Source organism: Rattus norvegicus, chromosome 6, assembly GCF_021556685.1.
Source record: "Rattus norvegicus strain SHRSP/BbbUtx chromosome 6, alternate assembly SHRSP_T2T, whole genome shotgun sequence".
Classification (NCBI taxonomy): domain Eukaryota; kingdom Metazoa; phylum Chordata; class Mammalia; order Rodentia; family Muridae; genus Rattus; species Rattus norvegicus.
In genome coordinates, this window is record NC_141539.1 from 111,629,926 (window position 1) to 111,646,483 (window position 16,558).

At 42.7% G+C, this 16,558-nt stretch overlaps 1 protein-coding gene across 46 annotated transcripts in view; it reads left to right on the forward strand.

Annotated features, from left to right (window-relative positions):
- Ttll5 (tubulin tyrosine ligase like 5) overlaps window positions 1–16,558 on the forward strand; it is a 218,128-nt gene that overhangs the window by 47,119 nt on the left and 154,451 nt on the right. For 45 of the 46 annotated variants that reach the window (NM_001427290.1, XM_087552823.1, XM_087552827.1 and 42 more), the window contains 4 exon segments: window positions 2,797–2,898; window positions 4,632–4,723; window positions 5,621–5,728; window positions 15,085–15,166. In NM_001427290.1, the coding sequence (NP_001414219.1) occupies window positions 2,797–2,898; window positions 4,632–4,723; window positions 5,621–5,728; window positions 15,085–15,166 (384 nt within the window). 46 annotated transcript variants of the gene reach the window in all.

Below are 16,558 nucleotides of genomic sequence, written 5' to 3' on the forward strand. Positions count from 1 at the left end.
TAATCTCCAGAATTAAAGGTGTGTGCCACTATCACCAGGCGTTAGAACATTTGTTTATTTACTCAGTTTTTTTGTTTGTAGTCAATCTCTTGGCTCCCCACTTAGAAGCTCTCCAATCTCTGGATTTAGAGTCCTTGGGGCTATTGTTGTGCCTAGATAACTTTCTATATTTCCCAGGGATTGCGTCTCAGCCCATACACTGTCTTCCTCATGGGGCTGCAAGAAGTTAGCTAGCCACGTCATTCATGTTAAAAGCAAAAACAAAGAAAAACCATCCCAAACCAAACCAGTGTAGGCTAACTAGATCATCAGAAGTGGACTAGTAGACCAGATTTGGTAGTTGTGTCACTTCTCGTCTAGGCAGCAAGAAGGCAGTGGTGGTCAGAGGTGAGTGTGGCTGTTAACACAGATTCATGAGAGCTGTGAGATCTCACTGGCTAAGCTCAGCCTTCCTTCTGCATTGTCTTCTTGTATTCTTTGAGCTGAGGGACATTAGAGTCAGTGCTTTTGCCCTGTCAGGGGCGTTTGCTGTTAACACTTCTCTTCACCCTCCCTTGATCGATCGATCGATCGCTCTATCTATCTATCTATCTATCTATCTATCTATCTATCTATCTAGTATAGAATAGTCATTCAGGGCATGGGGAGGGGAGTTAAGAGGGTAGTAGAGGCAGAGAGAGGGCAGGGGAGAAGAGAAGTGAAGTAGAGACCAGCCATGAGCATGGGGAGAGAGAGGTGGAGTGGGAAGGCAAGAAGAAGAAGAAAGAGAGCAAGAGCCACCCACAGTTCTTTCATCATGTTTCCTGGACCCAGTAGAAGCTCACTCCATTCCGTGACATTGGTAATACTGTCCATGCTGGGTTTTAGAGTCAGATGCTCCAGTGACAGGAAGTGAAGAGGGAAAACGATCTGTAGAAATCCAGCCTTTTGAAAAGCGTGTGGGGTGTAAATGCATGGAACCCCAGACCCAGCTCTCCGTGTGCCTCCCTGGGCTTTTCCTGTTGGCCCGGTGGAGTCAAGCATGCAGAGTTAGACAAGAAGAGATACCTCCTTTCCTGACCAAAACCTTCTCTCTCTCATACTTAGTACTTTTTGAGGGAGATGATGGCAAGTAATGTGTCACCATGAGTTAATGTCTGTTGGAGGTAGGAGTTGTGGATCTTGCCTGGTTCCTCTGCATTCCCTTCAGAGAGAATTCAGAGTGATTCTCCCACCTGCTCTGAGAATCACTCTCTATATGAAGATTAGGATGTAAAAGCAAGGTTTGTTGGCCACCGCATGATGATGAAGAGTTAAATGGTAACTCCAAGAAGTTTATGGGAGCTTTGAGGCCTTTCTTAAGCATAGACACAATGCTTGTCAAGCTCTCTTTAGTCATATATGCCTCGTCAAAATTTTCTCATCATCCACATCCTTCTTCCTGGCCTCATGTTTGTTTATTTTAGTTTCTTGGGTTTGTTTTTTCCTTTTTTTTCCTTTAGCGCCTGTGTTTTTCTGGTACAGGGAATTAGGGAGTAGAGATAGTGGGGTGGCTGAGAAGAAATAGAGAAGAGGAAAAAATTTAAATGCTGACCTTTAATGCGGTAAAAATCATGTTGACTTCCTAGTCTGGGTAAGCATATCTAAACCGTTTGTAAATCATGTGAAAATAAGCTTGTGGCCTTCTAGGTTTTTTCACACACTTGGATATGTGTCTTGGGAAAGCACTTTAGGGCAGGGTGCTGTGGCACTAGCAGTGAGTGAATGGGTCTCGTGTTCACCATAAGCAATGGTCTTGAGAGGCAGTTTTGATGCCAAGCCTCGCTGGACAGTTTCTCTTTCCCTGCCTGCTGCCCACAGAGGCGGGCGAGTGTGCTTTGTGCTTTCGTCTTCTATTGACAGTCGGCCAGGGCGACAGGTGGCCGCTCTACTTGCTCTGGACGCCACGTGGAAGCCTTTCTGTCTTCTGCTTTCATTTGCAGTTCAGAAGGCCTTCTGTGCTGTCTATCCGTGTTGTGTTTCCTCTCACTAGTGCTTATGGTGCGTCCTAAGTCGGTAGGAATGCACTCTGTGCATGTGGTTCAAGTCTGCAGTCACGTGCTGAACCGTGTTTCCTTTTTTCTTTTCTCCTGTAAAATGTCGTTATTCCAGTCACTGAGTAGACCTTGAGTAGGTGTCCTTGAAGCTTCATAGCTGTGGGTAGTATCCCACGTGGAGTTCCCGAGGTTGTGAATTATTGCATTTTGAATTTTCATTCTTCCCATTAAAAAGAAAAGCAGTATCTAAGAGTGTTTAAGCCATAGGGTTTGGAGTTTGCTTTTGGATGAGTTATTCAGGTCTCTCTCTCTCTCTCTCTCTCTCTCTCTCTCTCTCTCTCTCTCTCTTTCTTTCTTTCTTTCTTTTTTTCTGAGACCGGGCCTTCTTCCAGCTCTAGCTAACCTGGAACTCTCAGTGTAGACCAGGCAGACCTCTGCCTTCCAAGTGTTGGGATTAAAGATGTATTTCACCATGCCTGTCCAAGTTATTTAGTATTTATGGGTCATATTTAGTTTTATATCTATTTAAAATTTAGATGTAGCATAGATCTATTTCATAGAGTGGCTTTTAGTGTTGAACTGATAATGTGTATAGAAGACACTTCTCATTGCAACTGTCACTTAGCGGAGATCAGTATTAATTAGATACTATTGTCACCTTCTTCTTGTAAGATGATGATGACATCCTCCACCCTCCATCCTCCATCCTCCATGTTATTGCATGCTCTGCAATCTTCAGGTCCACTGAACTTTCCTGGCATTAACCCATTCTTCCTGTCAGGTTTGCAACTGTGCGATACGATCAAGGCTCCAAGAACATTCGGAACCAGTTCATGCACCTGACAAACTACAGTGTGAACAAGAAGAGTGGAGACTATGTGAGGTACCATACCCTGGGTCAGGGCTAGAAGTCAGCTTCAGCTGTGAGGGTGGAGACATGGCAGTTAACAGGAACATGTAGGTGACACTGAGAGGTCACCTTTAAAAACAGTTACTTTTCTGTGAATGGGTGTTCTGTCTCTGTGTGCCTGGTTCCCTCAGAAGCCCGAAGAAGGGAGCAGATCCCTGGAACTGGAGTTATATATGGTTGTTAGCCATTGCGTGGGTACTGGGAATTGAATACAGGTTCAGCAGGTTAATACAGGTTAAGTGCTCTTAACTGCTGAGCCATCTCTAGCCCCTCCAGTATCAGTTTTGAGGCATTGCTGCTGTTGCTGCTGCTTCTCTATGGTGTACCCAGACAGAGGGCACCCTATTCTACTAAAATATGCCTTTGCCATTCCTCTTTCCCTACTTGACTTAGGGGGTCAGAATTTCAGCTTGGAAGTCATATCTAAAGCTTAAAATTATTTGTATCTCTTGACACTGTAGTTCCATTTCTATGAATTTAACCGTAAGGATGTATGTACAGAATCAGTTTATCAATCCACATCTTTCCTATGTGTCATTTGATGGGAAGTGTAGTGAGCCAGCACATGAAGCAAACACTTGACTGAACCAGTCTGTTAACTAAAGCTTCTTATGTTGCTGAGGAATGAGAAAAGGATAGGTCATGAAATGTTAACTCTCTCTAACTACAAAGTGTAAGATTAGGATGTCAGTTTTTAGCTTTTTCTCCTTTGCTTTTATGTATCTTCTGAAATTTTCTAATGTTCACTGCAATGACCAGAGGAAAAAAGAAAAGAAAAAACTAAAGAAAGGAGGCCCTCTCAGAGAAGAACCAGGAAAGCAGTACTGACCCAGCTGTGTGCAAATGTTATTTTTGCTCTGTTTTCTTTCATCCTGAAAATTTTGCCAGGAAAGTGGAAAAATAGAAAAGAAACCCAAACAGTCACTTTCTATTCAGACTAAAAATAAGTTCCCACCACGTCCAAGGAAGGAAGGAAAGAATCTGGAAGTGGGGTAGTTGCTAAAGTGTGGGAGGTTTCATCAAGTGTCCTATGGCCAGCAATCGAGTTGCTTAAAGCTGCCACGTCTCTCAGTCTAGATGAACAGGGATAGAACTGGAAAGGGTGCTGAGGGTTGAGATGTCAGTGGCAAAGCACATATCTTTGGTGGCAGGGTGACATTCATGGAAGCTCACCCCATTCACCATTTTGTGCAGTGGGATGCCTAGAACTCTCTGCCCCCTAGAGCTCAAGTCACCCAGTGCCTTGTGTCATCAGTGGAACTTGAGAGGTTTGGGAAGGTAGCAGTGACTACCCAGACAGGAGGCTTGCTAGTGTGTCAAAGCAAGCCTGTGTAGCTCCTTATAATACATAGTGCATTAGCTTACTAACCTGTCCCGGCTCAGTTCTGGTCTGAATGGCATCGGAGGTTGTTTGCTGACCTTATGTGACATTCACTTCAAAGACTAGATGTGCTATATCCCACTGTTAATTTATTATTCTTCTCTTATTCTTGATGTGGAAGAATTAGCTCTCTTCTTTACCCTCTTTATACAAGCAAACTCTCCACAGTTGTCTTTCTCTTAAGAAATTAATAGAAAGGGTGTCTTACAGAAGAACCAGGGAAAACCAGGTTGAAGTCAGCAAACTGAATGTTTTTCTTAAATACTCAAAGCACAGAGAAAAGCAGACCTCTTGGCATATGTAGCTTCGATTCTTTTCTTTTTAGTTGTGATGATCCAGAAGTGGAGGATTATGGGAACAAGTGGAGTATGAGTGCCATGCTTAGGTACCTGAAACAAGAAGGCAAGGATACAACTGGTGAGTATCAGACCTTTTTCCTTCCAGTCTCTAAAAAAATAGTTCTATTATTTGTATGCAGTGTGTGTGCATGTGTGCATGCATGCAGATCCTCTTGGGCTGGAATTATAAGAGGTTGTGAGCTGCCCTACATGGGTGCTGGGAACCGAATGCAGGGCCTCTGTAAGAGCAGCAAGTGCTCTTAACTGCTGAGCCGTCTCTCCAGCCCCTGACTTCACTCCTCAGTGCTGTTTTACTACTTCTCATCAGGGCCTCCTGATAATGATGCTGAGAAGCCCATGGTGCCTGCTCTTGTTCTTTCCCTGTAGCTTACAGTGAAGAACAGACTTCCTACGACCCCCAAATCTCTGTTCTTAGCTCTAATTTGGAAAGTATCACTTTTCTCTTAGTCCTCAATGAATTTATCTTTCTCGAGTGCTGTGCTAAACTAAGATACTGTGGCATTTTGTACACTGCATTGCAGTGTGCGTGCAGTTGGCGCTATATTGGCTCTGAGTTCTAACTTTCCTAAGTTGAGCTCCCTCATTCTTGTGGCTGCGTAGGAGGATGTAGAGTGGAATTTAAGTTCGGGGCTTGGAGTCAAAAAGAATCCTTGCTGAGCCTTGGGCAGCTTGGGAAGCAGTGTGTAAATAGACTTTGTTTGTGCATGGGGAAAGGGTGCTAGGAAAGTGAGAAGGAAGAAAAGGCTTGTTCTGCAGTCTGTACCTCTGTCACAGGCCACCTGCACCTGTGTCTGCATGTGTGCCGACCCTGTAGCACCCATTCTGAAGACCACCATTTTGATGCTTTTTGAATGTGCACACCTGCTTTTATAATTGCACCGTGACCTGGAATCTGCTTCTACTAATGCATGCATTATAGTGTTTCTGTTTTCATTACAAAAGATTGTTTTTGCAGCATTGATGGCCCATGTGGAAGACCTGATCATTAAGACAATAATCTCTGCTGAACTAGCTATCGCCACTGCCTGTAAAACCTTTGTTCCACACCGCAGCAGTTGTTTTGGTAAGGAGCTGCCAGATGCTTGTGTTTTGTGAGAAGGGTCTCGGGATCCTCAGCTAGTGGGGCATAGTGATTTCTATAGGAGTCAGGGGCACATCCTGGGTTTGCTTTCTTAAGCTCACAGAGTAGATGCAAATTCTATCAAGAAGCCAGTGGTAGAGGTGGTGAGTTTTCATTGGAATCTCTGGAGGAATAACTCCCTTTCTGTGTAGGGAACAGGGATTGAAACTGAAGTGTGGGTCTCTCTGTCAGGATACACTCAGAAAAAGTTTGCAATAGGCTGTACAGGAATCCAGCCCTAACAAATATATTCCAGAGCTCTCTGGCTGCCAGACTGGGAACAGATCCAAGAAGCTCTGGCTGGTACCAGTGTGTGCTTTCTCCCATTTTCCGATGACTCCTCCTTTTTGTTTTCTTCTTCCTAGTGGGTTCTTCTCCCCCTCCTCTTCTTTCTCCTACTTGTTTTTCTCCCTTCTCTTCTCCCCTTCTGTTTCTTTTTGATAGTATGGAGAAAGTGTAACAAGCAGTTCACAACCTGGATCAGAAAACCCATGACCTCCTGACCTACTAGCTGTGTCTGTCTGTCACACCAAGGTTGCCTATGTGCATGCCTGCTTTCTCCATGGATAGGAACTTAGTATTGACTACCTGTATGAAAGGCCATAAGGCCAGGTTGCCTCTGGGCACACGTTGGACCTTGGTTTAAAAAAAGCACACAGGGTTACTGATATAGCATTGCTAGTTAAAGTGTGGGATGGAGTGATATACAGTGAGAATGGGAGAGGGATACCTTCCTTAGGGGCTGGAGGTGAAATAAAGAACATGGTTTATAGGCTTGTATAGCCTTGTATAGTCTTTTTGGTTGGGTATTTTTCAGAAAGTTGCTGTAATTTCCACTTTCTGGATTATGAATGGCAGCCATGAGGTATCTCCCTCCCGAGAGGACTGTGAAGATGCAGTGAGGTGGTGCAAACAAAGAAAGCATCTGGCACCAGTCTCGCCTTGAAGCTATACTTCATAAAAATTACCTTTATTAATTTTATAATTGACATTCTAATTCTTGGTCTCTTTAATGGATTATTGTAGCATGTATTTGACTGGTGCTCAAGTAGGGGAACTGTTGAGACTAAATAGAAGATGCAAATGAGTCAGGGTCTAAAATTGTAGAATAAAAGAAAAGGCTGCAGGTCTTCTAAACTTCTAAAGGGAAGTGCACCAGTGTGCACACGTTCTGTGTCTAGCTAGAACACCCTCCCGCCTGCCTTGCATTCTCTCATTCCCTCAAGACTCCTTCCACTCTCCTGCTTCTCTGAAGTCTTGCTGAGCACAGGACCCTGTCCTGTTACTACCACATGTGTTCTATTCTGCTTTATGATACTTTCCTGTCTTATGCGTAGATGCCATCCCCAAAGTCTTTGAGTTTATTTTCTTGAGTTCTTAATAGTCTTCGTGACTGCTTTCCCATCCCATCTGCTTATGTTAAGTCAGAGCTCCAGGCACCTTTTCCTAACTCCTTGCCTTTGTGTGTGTTTGATTTATCTTGTGGATGAACTACTACTTTTCTCCTGTTGTTTACCTCACAGGTCACCAGCATCCTTCTAGGGAAAGCCAAGCATCACTTCTTTGGTGGTCTTTTTTTCTAATGCCCCTTGTAAAGGTCGACTCCCATCCTGAGGAGTACTCAGTCCCCAGTACTCTATTCATGTCTCTGCATTGTCTCTTGCCTGCCCTCTGGCATTATTTATGTGTGTGTCTCTCCTGGTTGAGTGGAAGCTCCTTGGTGATGGCTGTCACAGGGAATGTTGGGAAATGTTTGATAGATGAATGCTGGGTGCTTGTTCTCATTCTTCTTGGTGGCCTAGCAGTAGGCTTTGTAGTAGATCTGATATGGTAAGGCCTGCAGTTCTAGAGTTGTCGGCTATTTGCTGTGGAGGCTAACAGAATTGACTCTACATGCTGTGAGCTTTCAAGATCAAATGTTTCCTTTATACCCCTGCTTGCCTATGTTGGTAAATTTCTGATGGTCCTTGGTATAGAAAAAAAATCCTTTGTTCTAAGTAGCTAATCTTGAAGGCTTTTCCGGGTATTTCTTTTCTGTATCATTCTCTATAACCTGATTGTTGGAAGCTTAGGAATGGGCTCACAGAACTCAGTGTGAAAGAAGGGCAGCAACTCTCTCTGACTCAGAGAAATATCCCAAGACCCGTCAGCCAGGGTCTCCTTTCCCCTTCCCTGCCTGGACCCAGCTCTAGTAAACTCAGGGCATCTGGAGTTTTTTAAGTTGTTGACCGTCTCTTGGCTTCTATGGTTCTAATTCCTGTTAGCCTTGGGTTTCTGTGCTTCATTAACCTCTCCTGTGAGATAGGATTTTGTATATTTGTGTATATTGTGTGAATCTTTTTGTCTCCCTCTAATAATTCTTAGCCTCCCCTGGGGTTTGTGTTATAAGGAGCAAGCTTTGAATGTGTGTCAGAGTAGACAGGAATTGAGAGCTTCCTGGAAGTTTTTGTTTAAACAGAGTATTCATACTTTTAGGGGAAACAGAACTTAAGATGGGGTTCCCTGTATGCTTAGGTGGCCGTTTCTGGCCTCCCATTTGCAGATTACTGGCAGGAGAGTCTGTCACTGGGATTTCTGTCCTGTGATTTTTCAGCCCCCTTGCCACCTGTACTGTCTCCAGGTACCTTCAGCATTCCCAGTCAGCACTTTTTCTGCATATGTAACTCTTTCCTCTCTGGCTATGTACAGAGCAGAGATTAATGTCGAGCAGTGCACAGTTTGTATTCTTAAAATCAGTTTTCCCTGGAATGTTGCTATATTCCTGTGCCTGCACTGTTAATACTACCTATACCTCAACCATAACAGACCATCTGAAGCTCAGTTATTTAATGCTAGTTTATAAACTTGGATATCCAGAAGGACCTTTGCGAGTGATTTGTCACAATACAGAAGTGGAGACCCTAAGTGGTACCCTTTGTCTTGGGTCCTAGAACTTGTGAGTAAAAGAGCTTGAATAAAAGAGACGGCCTGAAACCAGGAACCTCTGAGGATGAATCTTGGCAATTTCCCATCTTGATCATAGGACTTCAATTATATGATTTTTGGAGCTTCCCCCAATAAAACCTGTTTCTAACAGTCAGATTTTACTGACTTCCAAGATTGTGAAAATGTGGTACAATTTGAACTCATAGGCTTCAGTGGCAACTCTTTAAATATGCTAAGGAAACTGGCACTGTGAAATTACTGACTATGAGTGCAACTGTTTTTGACCATTTGAAGAAAAACAGCCAAAAACAACAGGATGTTAGCTGTCTTTCAAAGACGCTGCTGCTGACAGTGGTTTAATCTTTGTTTGTGAGAATGGCTGATGGATGGGCTCTGATCCTGGTCCTCTCTAGTGTGGGATCATGTGGACTAGGACTGAACTCACTAGCTTAGTCTTGCTTTGGTCAGAGACCCATGCCCTGTCTGCCGAGAACCAAGTATGTGCAGGATACCTCTCTTGAGTGAAGTCTGGTTTAGTTTTCTGTTACCTCTGCTCTTGACCATTTTTCAGGGTCAGGCCATGTTCTTTAAAAGGAAGGTGTCCATAAATGATTGTCAGAGGAATGGAAGGAGGTAGCATGCTTTCTTCATTTGCAAACCTCTCCACCAACAGTAAAAGAATGGAAGGCAGGGGCAGTGTTCAAGGTAAGCCCCTCTTCAGTTTACCCCTTGCTCCAGTTTAGACGGGGAGGGGCATTTGCTGTAGAAGGGGCGTAGGTGCTAAGAGGCTACTGTTTTTCTTTAACAACATTGTAGGGACTCACTACCAACCACATATCATAAAAGCCTTGGTTATGAGAAGGGGAAAGATTCAGAAAATTTAAGGAAGTTGTCTTGGGTCATGTGGCTAATAAATGACCAGGCCAAATTTGAGGCCAGATATCCGGCCATTTCTCCACCCACATAGAGATGACTGATGAGTCCAGTCCTGGCATGCCTCCCTCCTGGACTCTCCCGTACTGTCCTGTAACGAGATCTCAGGAACAATGACATCATCTTTTCTAGCAGATGAGGCTTGGAAAGAGCACTGTTTCTGCTGAGTCCACAGTGCCCAATTCTAAACACTCCTTTCAGATCTAGCAATTGTAGGCATTAGCTAGATAGATGTCATAGTGATTCTGGGGAGGAGGTCAAAGGTCAGCACCAGGGCTCCCCTCTTACTAAGTTCATTCTCCTGTAGGATCTTCCTCTACTTTTTTCAGAATTCTCTTTTGGACCCATTATAAAGACTTTCATTTTGCTTTTAAACTCAAATCCTAGGCTGAGGTGAAAATATTTTCATTACAGAAAAGCATCTTAGTGACAGTGGGCACTTTCCTAGTGCCAGCATGTTCCATTGCCTGGGACTGGGGCTTCAGTGGGCTCTTATTTCTGAGGGGGCTTAGTACACTGTCTCTTAAGTCTCAGTGAGACTTGTTTTCTACTACCCACCCATTTCTTCAAAAGTCATCTTTTATCATATTTTTTTCCTTAATTTGTCTTTAATAAATTTTTCTTAATGAGAATTTCTGTTTATTTTTGGCAAGTGGATCTTCTGTTACTGCTATGTCAGCTCTTCTTTTTGCAGTGAACTAAATAAATTTATTTTCTTTCTTAAAAAAATGAATTCTTGTTATTTTTACTGTGACTGGTAGCTTTGTTATGACTAAGTAGGTAGGCCAGGGGAGAACAGCTCTTTATTGGCTTCTACTTATACAAAAATTTTCTCTTTCCTCCTATTTGTGTGTCTGTGTTTGCATATGTGTGTGTCCTTGTGTGTTTATGTATGCACATCTAGTTGTGTTTATGTATGTTCATTCATGTGTGTTTATGTATGTACATCCATGTGTGTTTATGTATGTACATCCATGTGTGTTTATGTATGTACATGTGTGTACAAGTATGTGAAACCCAGATATCAGTGTCTGGTGTCTTCCTTAGCTACTGTCCACCTTGCCTTTTATTATTACTATTTTTTTTTTGAACAAGATCTTTCACTGAAATTGGAGTTCACTGCTTCAGCTCTCCATCAAGCCCCAGCTCTCCTTTGGTCTGTGACTTTCCAGTACAGAGGTCATAGGTGCATTCTCTCATGCCTATTTTTTTATGTGGGTGCTGGGGCTTGAACTCAAGGTCTGGAAAAGCATTTTAACTGAGTCATCTCCCTTTCCCTTTGTTGTACATTTCCTAAATGTTTTTACTTATGGAGTAGATTATTTATGCCTTATGTTTCTATTCCTGTGATAAACACCATGACCAAAAGCAGCTTGGGAAAGAAAGGGTTTATGCAGCTTACACTTCCACACCACAGTCCATCACTGAGAGAAATCAATGTGAGGCAGGAACTGAAGCAGAAGCCATGAGGGAGCATTGTTTCCTGACCTGCATCCCTGTCCTGCTCAGCCTTCTTTCTTATACAACCCAGGAGCACCTCCTCAGGAGTGACACTGCACCACATCAGTCACCAACCAAGAAAGTGACTACTGGCTTGCCCACTGACCAGTCTTTTGTGCCAACATTTTTTAAATTGAGTCTCCCTCTTTCAAAATGACTTTAGCTTTTGACATGCTGGCAAACAAGCTGCTGGCAAATTAGCACACTTAAACTAACCTGGTAAATGTGATGCGGCCCTTACCCTCCAGAGAAGGAGAGACACAGATAGGAAGGGAGAAAAGCCAGTTCTCATAGTGACTATAATGCTCTTGTGCTATGCAAGGGTTATCACCTGTTTGCTTAGGGGAGGGAGCCAGGGAGATCCACCCTAACAGAAGGGATATGACATGCAGACCACAAAGTTAGTACAGGACCGGAATTCTTTCCCTCCTGGACAGCATCTCCCAAACAGAAGCTCACCCCTCTCACACCACCCGCACCCAAAACCCCACTCCTTGACAGCCAGGACAGTGCTCAGGAAGTAAGAGGTACATGGAGGTATTTACTTAGGAGAGACGAGACTTGCTGTGTACACAATTCCTACTCACAAATGCTGATACTGTATTTGTATTGGCCCCAAATTAGAAACAGCTAAAATACCTACCAACTGCTAAATGGATAAATTGTGGTATGTCCATGTTATGGAATACCAACTACTTTGGAGTTTAAAGGAATGAACTACACTTTTGACACATGTAACAGCATAGGTAAGTTTCAAAAGACAATACTATGTGAAAGAAACTACTCTAAAAAGACTATAGACTATACATAGTTCATTTATTTGACTTTTTGGAAAAGGAAATGACTAGGCAGAAATTCATTGGTGGTTGTTCGAAGATTCGGAAAGGGAGGGTTGACCAGAGAGGCACCACTGTGCATCTGCAATAAGATCTTTCTGTATCATGATTGGGGTTGGGTTTACCCAGCCAGATGCATTTCAAGGGTCACTTTAAAGGGGTGAATTTTATTATAAGTTATATACCTCTATATGTCTTCCTGACAGATGTACCTCAAAAATGTGGTAAATATAAGAAACTAGACAAAAATCATACACTGTATTATTTCCATTTATATGAAATTCTAGAATGGGTAGAACAAATTGATGAAGGAAGTAATGGCTGTCAAGGATGAGTCAGGAATGAGCCATCAACCAGGAAGAGGCTTGAGGGGTCTTCCAGGGTGATGAAAGTGTTCTGTGTGTCCCTTGATATGAGTGTGGATTACATGGATGTAACCAATTCCAAGATTCATCAGTCTGTATCTTTAAGACTCATCGACCTCATCATACCTAAATTATACCTTATAAAGGAATAGAAATGGTTGAATTACAGAGGAGGCAGCCCTCAGTGTCTTTGTTGAGCTGGATGCTTTTCAAGGGGTTGATCTGATACACAAACTATTTTTCACCTTACTCCCAACCACTGAGGCCCACCTTACTGAGGTGAGTTGGACCTGGCAGTCTGCTGCTGTCACACAGCAGCATGCATTGCTCCCCCAACTCTCATGTGACTATAGGTTCAGACCTGCTCTAAGCATAGTTGTATTGAGGCTTGGTTGACTCTGCAGCATGGTACACTCCATAGGCCTTGTTATCCCGCCCAGCTTTATCACAGGAGTGAAAGTTAGTTTACTGCTATAAAAGCGATTTTTCTCACTGTCAGATATGTTTTTCTTTTCCCAGAACATTGTTTTTCAGACTTTTAGCCGAATGTGAGTACTTGGAATTTGCCTCTGCTGCAGTGAAATGGTTAAGTATGACTGTTAAAATTCAATGTGGAGTTTCAGTAGTGGCTCTCGTTAGCTGTTGGTCCATCTTACGTTGGTCTTCTTTTGTGGTCCACATACCACATGTGCATCATCCATTGCTGCCATTGTGTTCTTCATGCTATTGTTAAGTATTATTTTATGAGATTGTTGAATCCTATGCTTCTGCTCCTAAAAATGGAAAGGGATGTTTTCTTGTATCAGATACTGTATCTTGCTTATGTAATGCTATGGGACTTGTAGATTATACATTGTTTTTCTGTTTCCCTTCCTTCCTTTGTTCCTTCTCTCATTCGCTTTTTCTATCCTTTCCTTTTTCTCCCTCCTCCTGTCCCTCTTTCCTTTCTTTCATTTGATGTGTAGCCCAAACTCAGGTTCAACTCATGATCTTCCTGCCTCAACCTCCCAAATACCATGATCGAATATATGCCATCATACCTGTTGAGGTTTCCCCCTTTAAATGTCTTATTTAGAGCCATATGACAAAATCTTTTCCCAGATTAAGGAGAGGATTAGTGTGTCGTTGTTACTAAAGACTAGGAAAGCTATTGAAAAAAAAGCATGAATTTGTTACCTAAAGGAGCCAGTTTGAAGGTACTTCCTTTTTATATCTTAAAGTAAGTTTTGTATAGTTACATGAAAATGTATGAAACCCAAACTTTTATTCATTTTTGATTGGTTTGTATGGTTTTAATTGGTTACTATGTAGGGTGACATATTCATGAAAATACTAGACTGTCTAGGTCTAGATTAGTGTGGCAGAATATGCCTGTAGTCTCAGCACCTGGGGGCTATGTTAGGAGGATCAGGAGTTAGAGGTTGGCCTGGGCTACACAATAAGACCTCTCTCAGGTAAACAAATAAAAAAGAGTATGTGTATCTATTTGACTTATACAGTGGGAATAGGCTACAGCTTGTCTGAATATCCATTTATTGACAGTGACTTTTGAAAAGTTAGGGAGCCTGAAGAATGTCTTTTAGACTGAAGTGACACCCTCAAGCCATAGTGTAGTGAGGGGTCAGACTAGTCGCCAGGGTTTAAATCTTGTCCTAGGTTTCTTGGTCTGAATTATAGCTTTGGGTTTCTGTGTTCTAGACTATATGTTTCTAGCTTTTTTAAAAAAAAAGATTAAAGAGTAAAAAAGAAATTCTTGAAACAGGGAAATTTATGTTGGAGTAATTTTCTAGAAAACCCTGTTTGTTTTTTTGCATGTGGGCTTTGGGATTGCAGGGTTTTTTTCGTGGAGAGAAGATATAAGTGAGGGTTTATTGAGTGGCACTTGGTTTGATGGTAGGAGTGAGTGGGAATCTGAGTCTGTGGGTTTAGAGTGTGAATTCTGAGGGCTGCGTGCCACAATCTTTCCTGTCATAAGGGTCACAGCAGTCATATTCGAGGGCTTCATGCTGGCCTCCCACTCTCGCAGCTCTACATTAAACTAGGGATTCTAGGAGAAGAGATGCCCGGTGGATATTAGCTTGCTTCTTGCCATAGCTGGAGAGGAAAAAAAAATCAACAAAGAATCCAGAATCCATGGAAAGTTGACCTCTGACCCCTTCCGTTCCTTGAGTAATACTAAGGATAGAAGACAGCTTGTCACAGCCTGCATTACCACTTGCCCATGTCTTCTGCATCCTTCTGAATGTTTTACTTTTTTCAAAAAGAAACTGAAGCTGTAGGATAGGGAAAGAGTAATCGTGCTTTACAGCTCGGAGCTGGGCTGCAGCACATGGTATTAAAGTTAAGAAAGTAGGAAGGGAGGATCCTAGAGCTGTGCCTTCCAGGGATGTTTCCCTTTTCTTAGTGTGGTGGGGAGGGGATAGAGGAGGCCAGCACAGAGCAAGCCCTATGTGGCTGGCATTGGTAACAGATGTTCTTGCTTCCTTCCTCCCTCACTGTTTACCCTTAAGCGCATCGGGGTCTTGTGTGTTACGTCTCAGTGTGTAGAAGTCAGGAATAGATAGCATGTTGGGTTTTACTGTTTTCTTCTCATTATCTTTGGAGGAGACTAGTGTTTCTGGAACTTCATGTTCTTTGCTTCCTGCTTATGCTCAGTGAGTCTGGGCCTCAGATGGGAGTTGACTGACTCTATGTGATCTTTGCATGGAAAATGATCTTGCATGTTGTGTTATATTTCCAGAACTGTATGGCTTTGATGTGCTCATAGATAATACTCTGAAGCCATGGTTGTTGGAAGTGAATCTCTCTCCTTCTCTGGCCTGGTAAGTGGTTCTATCAACGAATGATAAGGATGAACCTGACACTGACACTAAAATATGTTCTGTTTTTTCGGAGGGGTCTCTTGTGGTAAAAGACTTTTACATGGTAATGACTAGACTTTTAAAAACAAGGTAGTTTATGGAATGTTATCAAAACCCCTGTGGGAGACAGAGACCTCTAACTTCCCAGCCACTTTGTGATACATGTTTGTCTTTTTTTTTTTTTTTTTTTAAGGATAGTTCTTATTTTGATTTTTGACATTTCTTCAAAAATGATCAGATAAGATTGTGTCTTCTTACTTGCATTACTAAACCACTTGAAACACACACACACACACACACACACACAAACATGAATAATGAGTTACTTCATTGGGAAGAGCAATAGTCTTGAGGAAATATTCTGCCAGACACCCCAAACTCAAACTAGGAACAAAGCGTCCTACTAATCAGAGAGCGTGGGTGTGAGCGCAGTGCCAAGCACTCGGTTTGCTCACTATCTGTGTGCACTAGCAGCATCTCAGAGTTTCAGCCCACTCACCTGTACTCATCTCAGTAGCTTTGAAGTTAGAACAGCCAGGGCAGAACAAATTTAAAACAACAACTACTTCTCCATCCAAGCCAGATTATAAAGTTTTGCAGTCCTAAATAAATTATTCTTGGGGAGGATAGAGTCCTTTAGAGGTGTAAACTGGGCCAGCGCACCAGAGAAGAGTCTTTTGGCTCAGTTCTGTGGCCTCATGTTCATCTAAGGTTAATGTCTAAAACTTTTAAGAATCTTAGATTTAAAAAATACAAATCTGTTATTTAGAAGGGAAGAGGTATGCTTTTTAAACACCAAAGAAAACTGTGCTTATATCCACAGTGACAGAATTTCTATTAGCTATATGATTTTCTAAACAGAAAACCCTAGAGATTTCTGCTGGAGACCACCCAGCTGCTGGGCTTTTAAGGATGAGAGAGACTGGCAGAATGCCAAGTCATCAAATAAAGACATGCTGAGCACTTGGTGGAGTGGGGATTTGGCTCACCTTAGGTGTGAGGTGTGCCGCTGGGCAGTGTCTGCAGTCGTTAGCACTGCACTTCGTCAAGTCAGCCCTTTACAAACTGCCCAGTGAAATCCAGGAGCCCGTGTTAAACGTCCCAGAGGGACACAGTGGGGCCAGCAGCAAGAGTAGTGTGGTTCATGGAGGATCAACTAAGCTCTAGGATAGGCCTGTCCACACAAAGGCCTCTTGTTTTTGGTCCACACTGCTCCATATCCACATGAGTTCCTGCTTTCTTGTATGGTGAGATGTTGATAGGACTTGCTTGTATCTGTGTGCCCTATTCATAACCCTGTAAGCCTAAAGAGATTGGGTTAGCACAGAAAATGAAGACTTCCACTTCCTACAA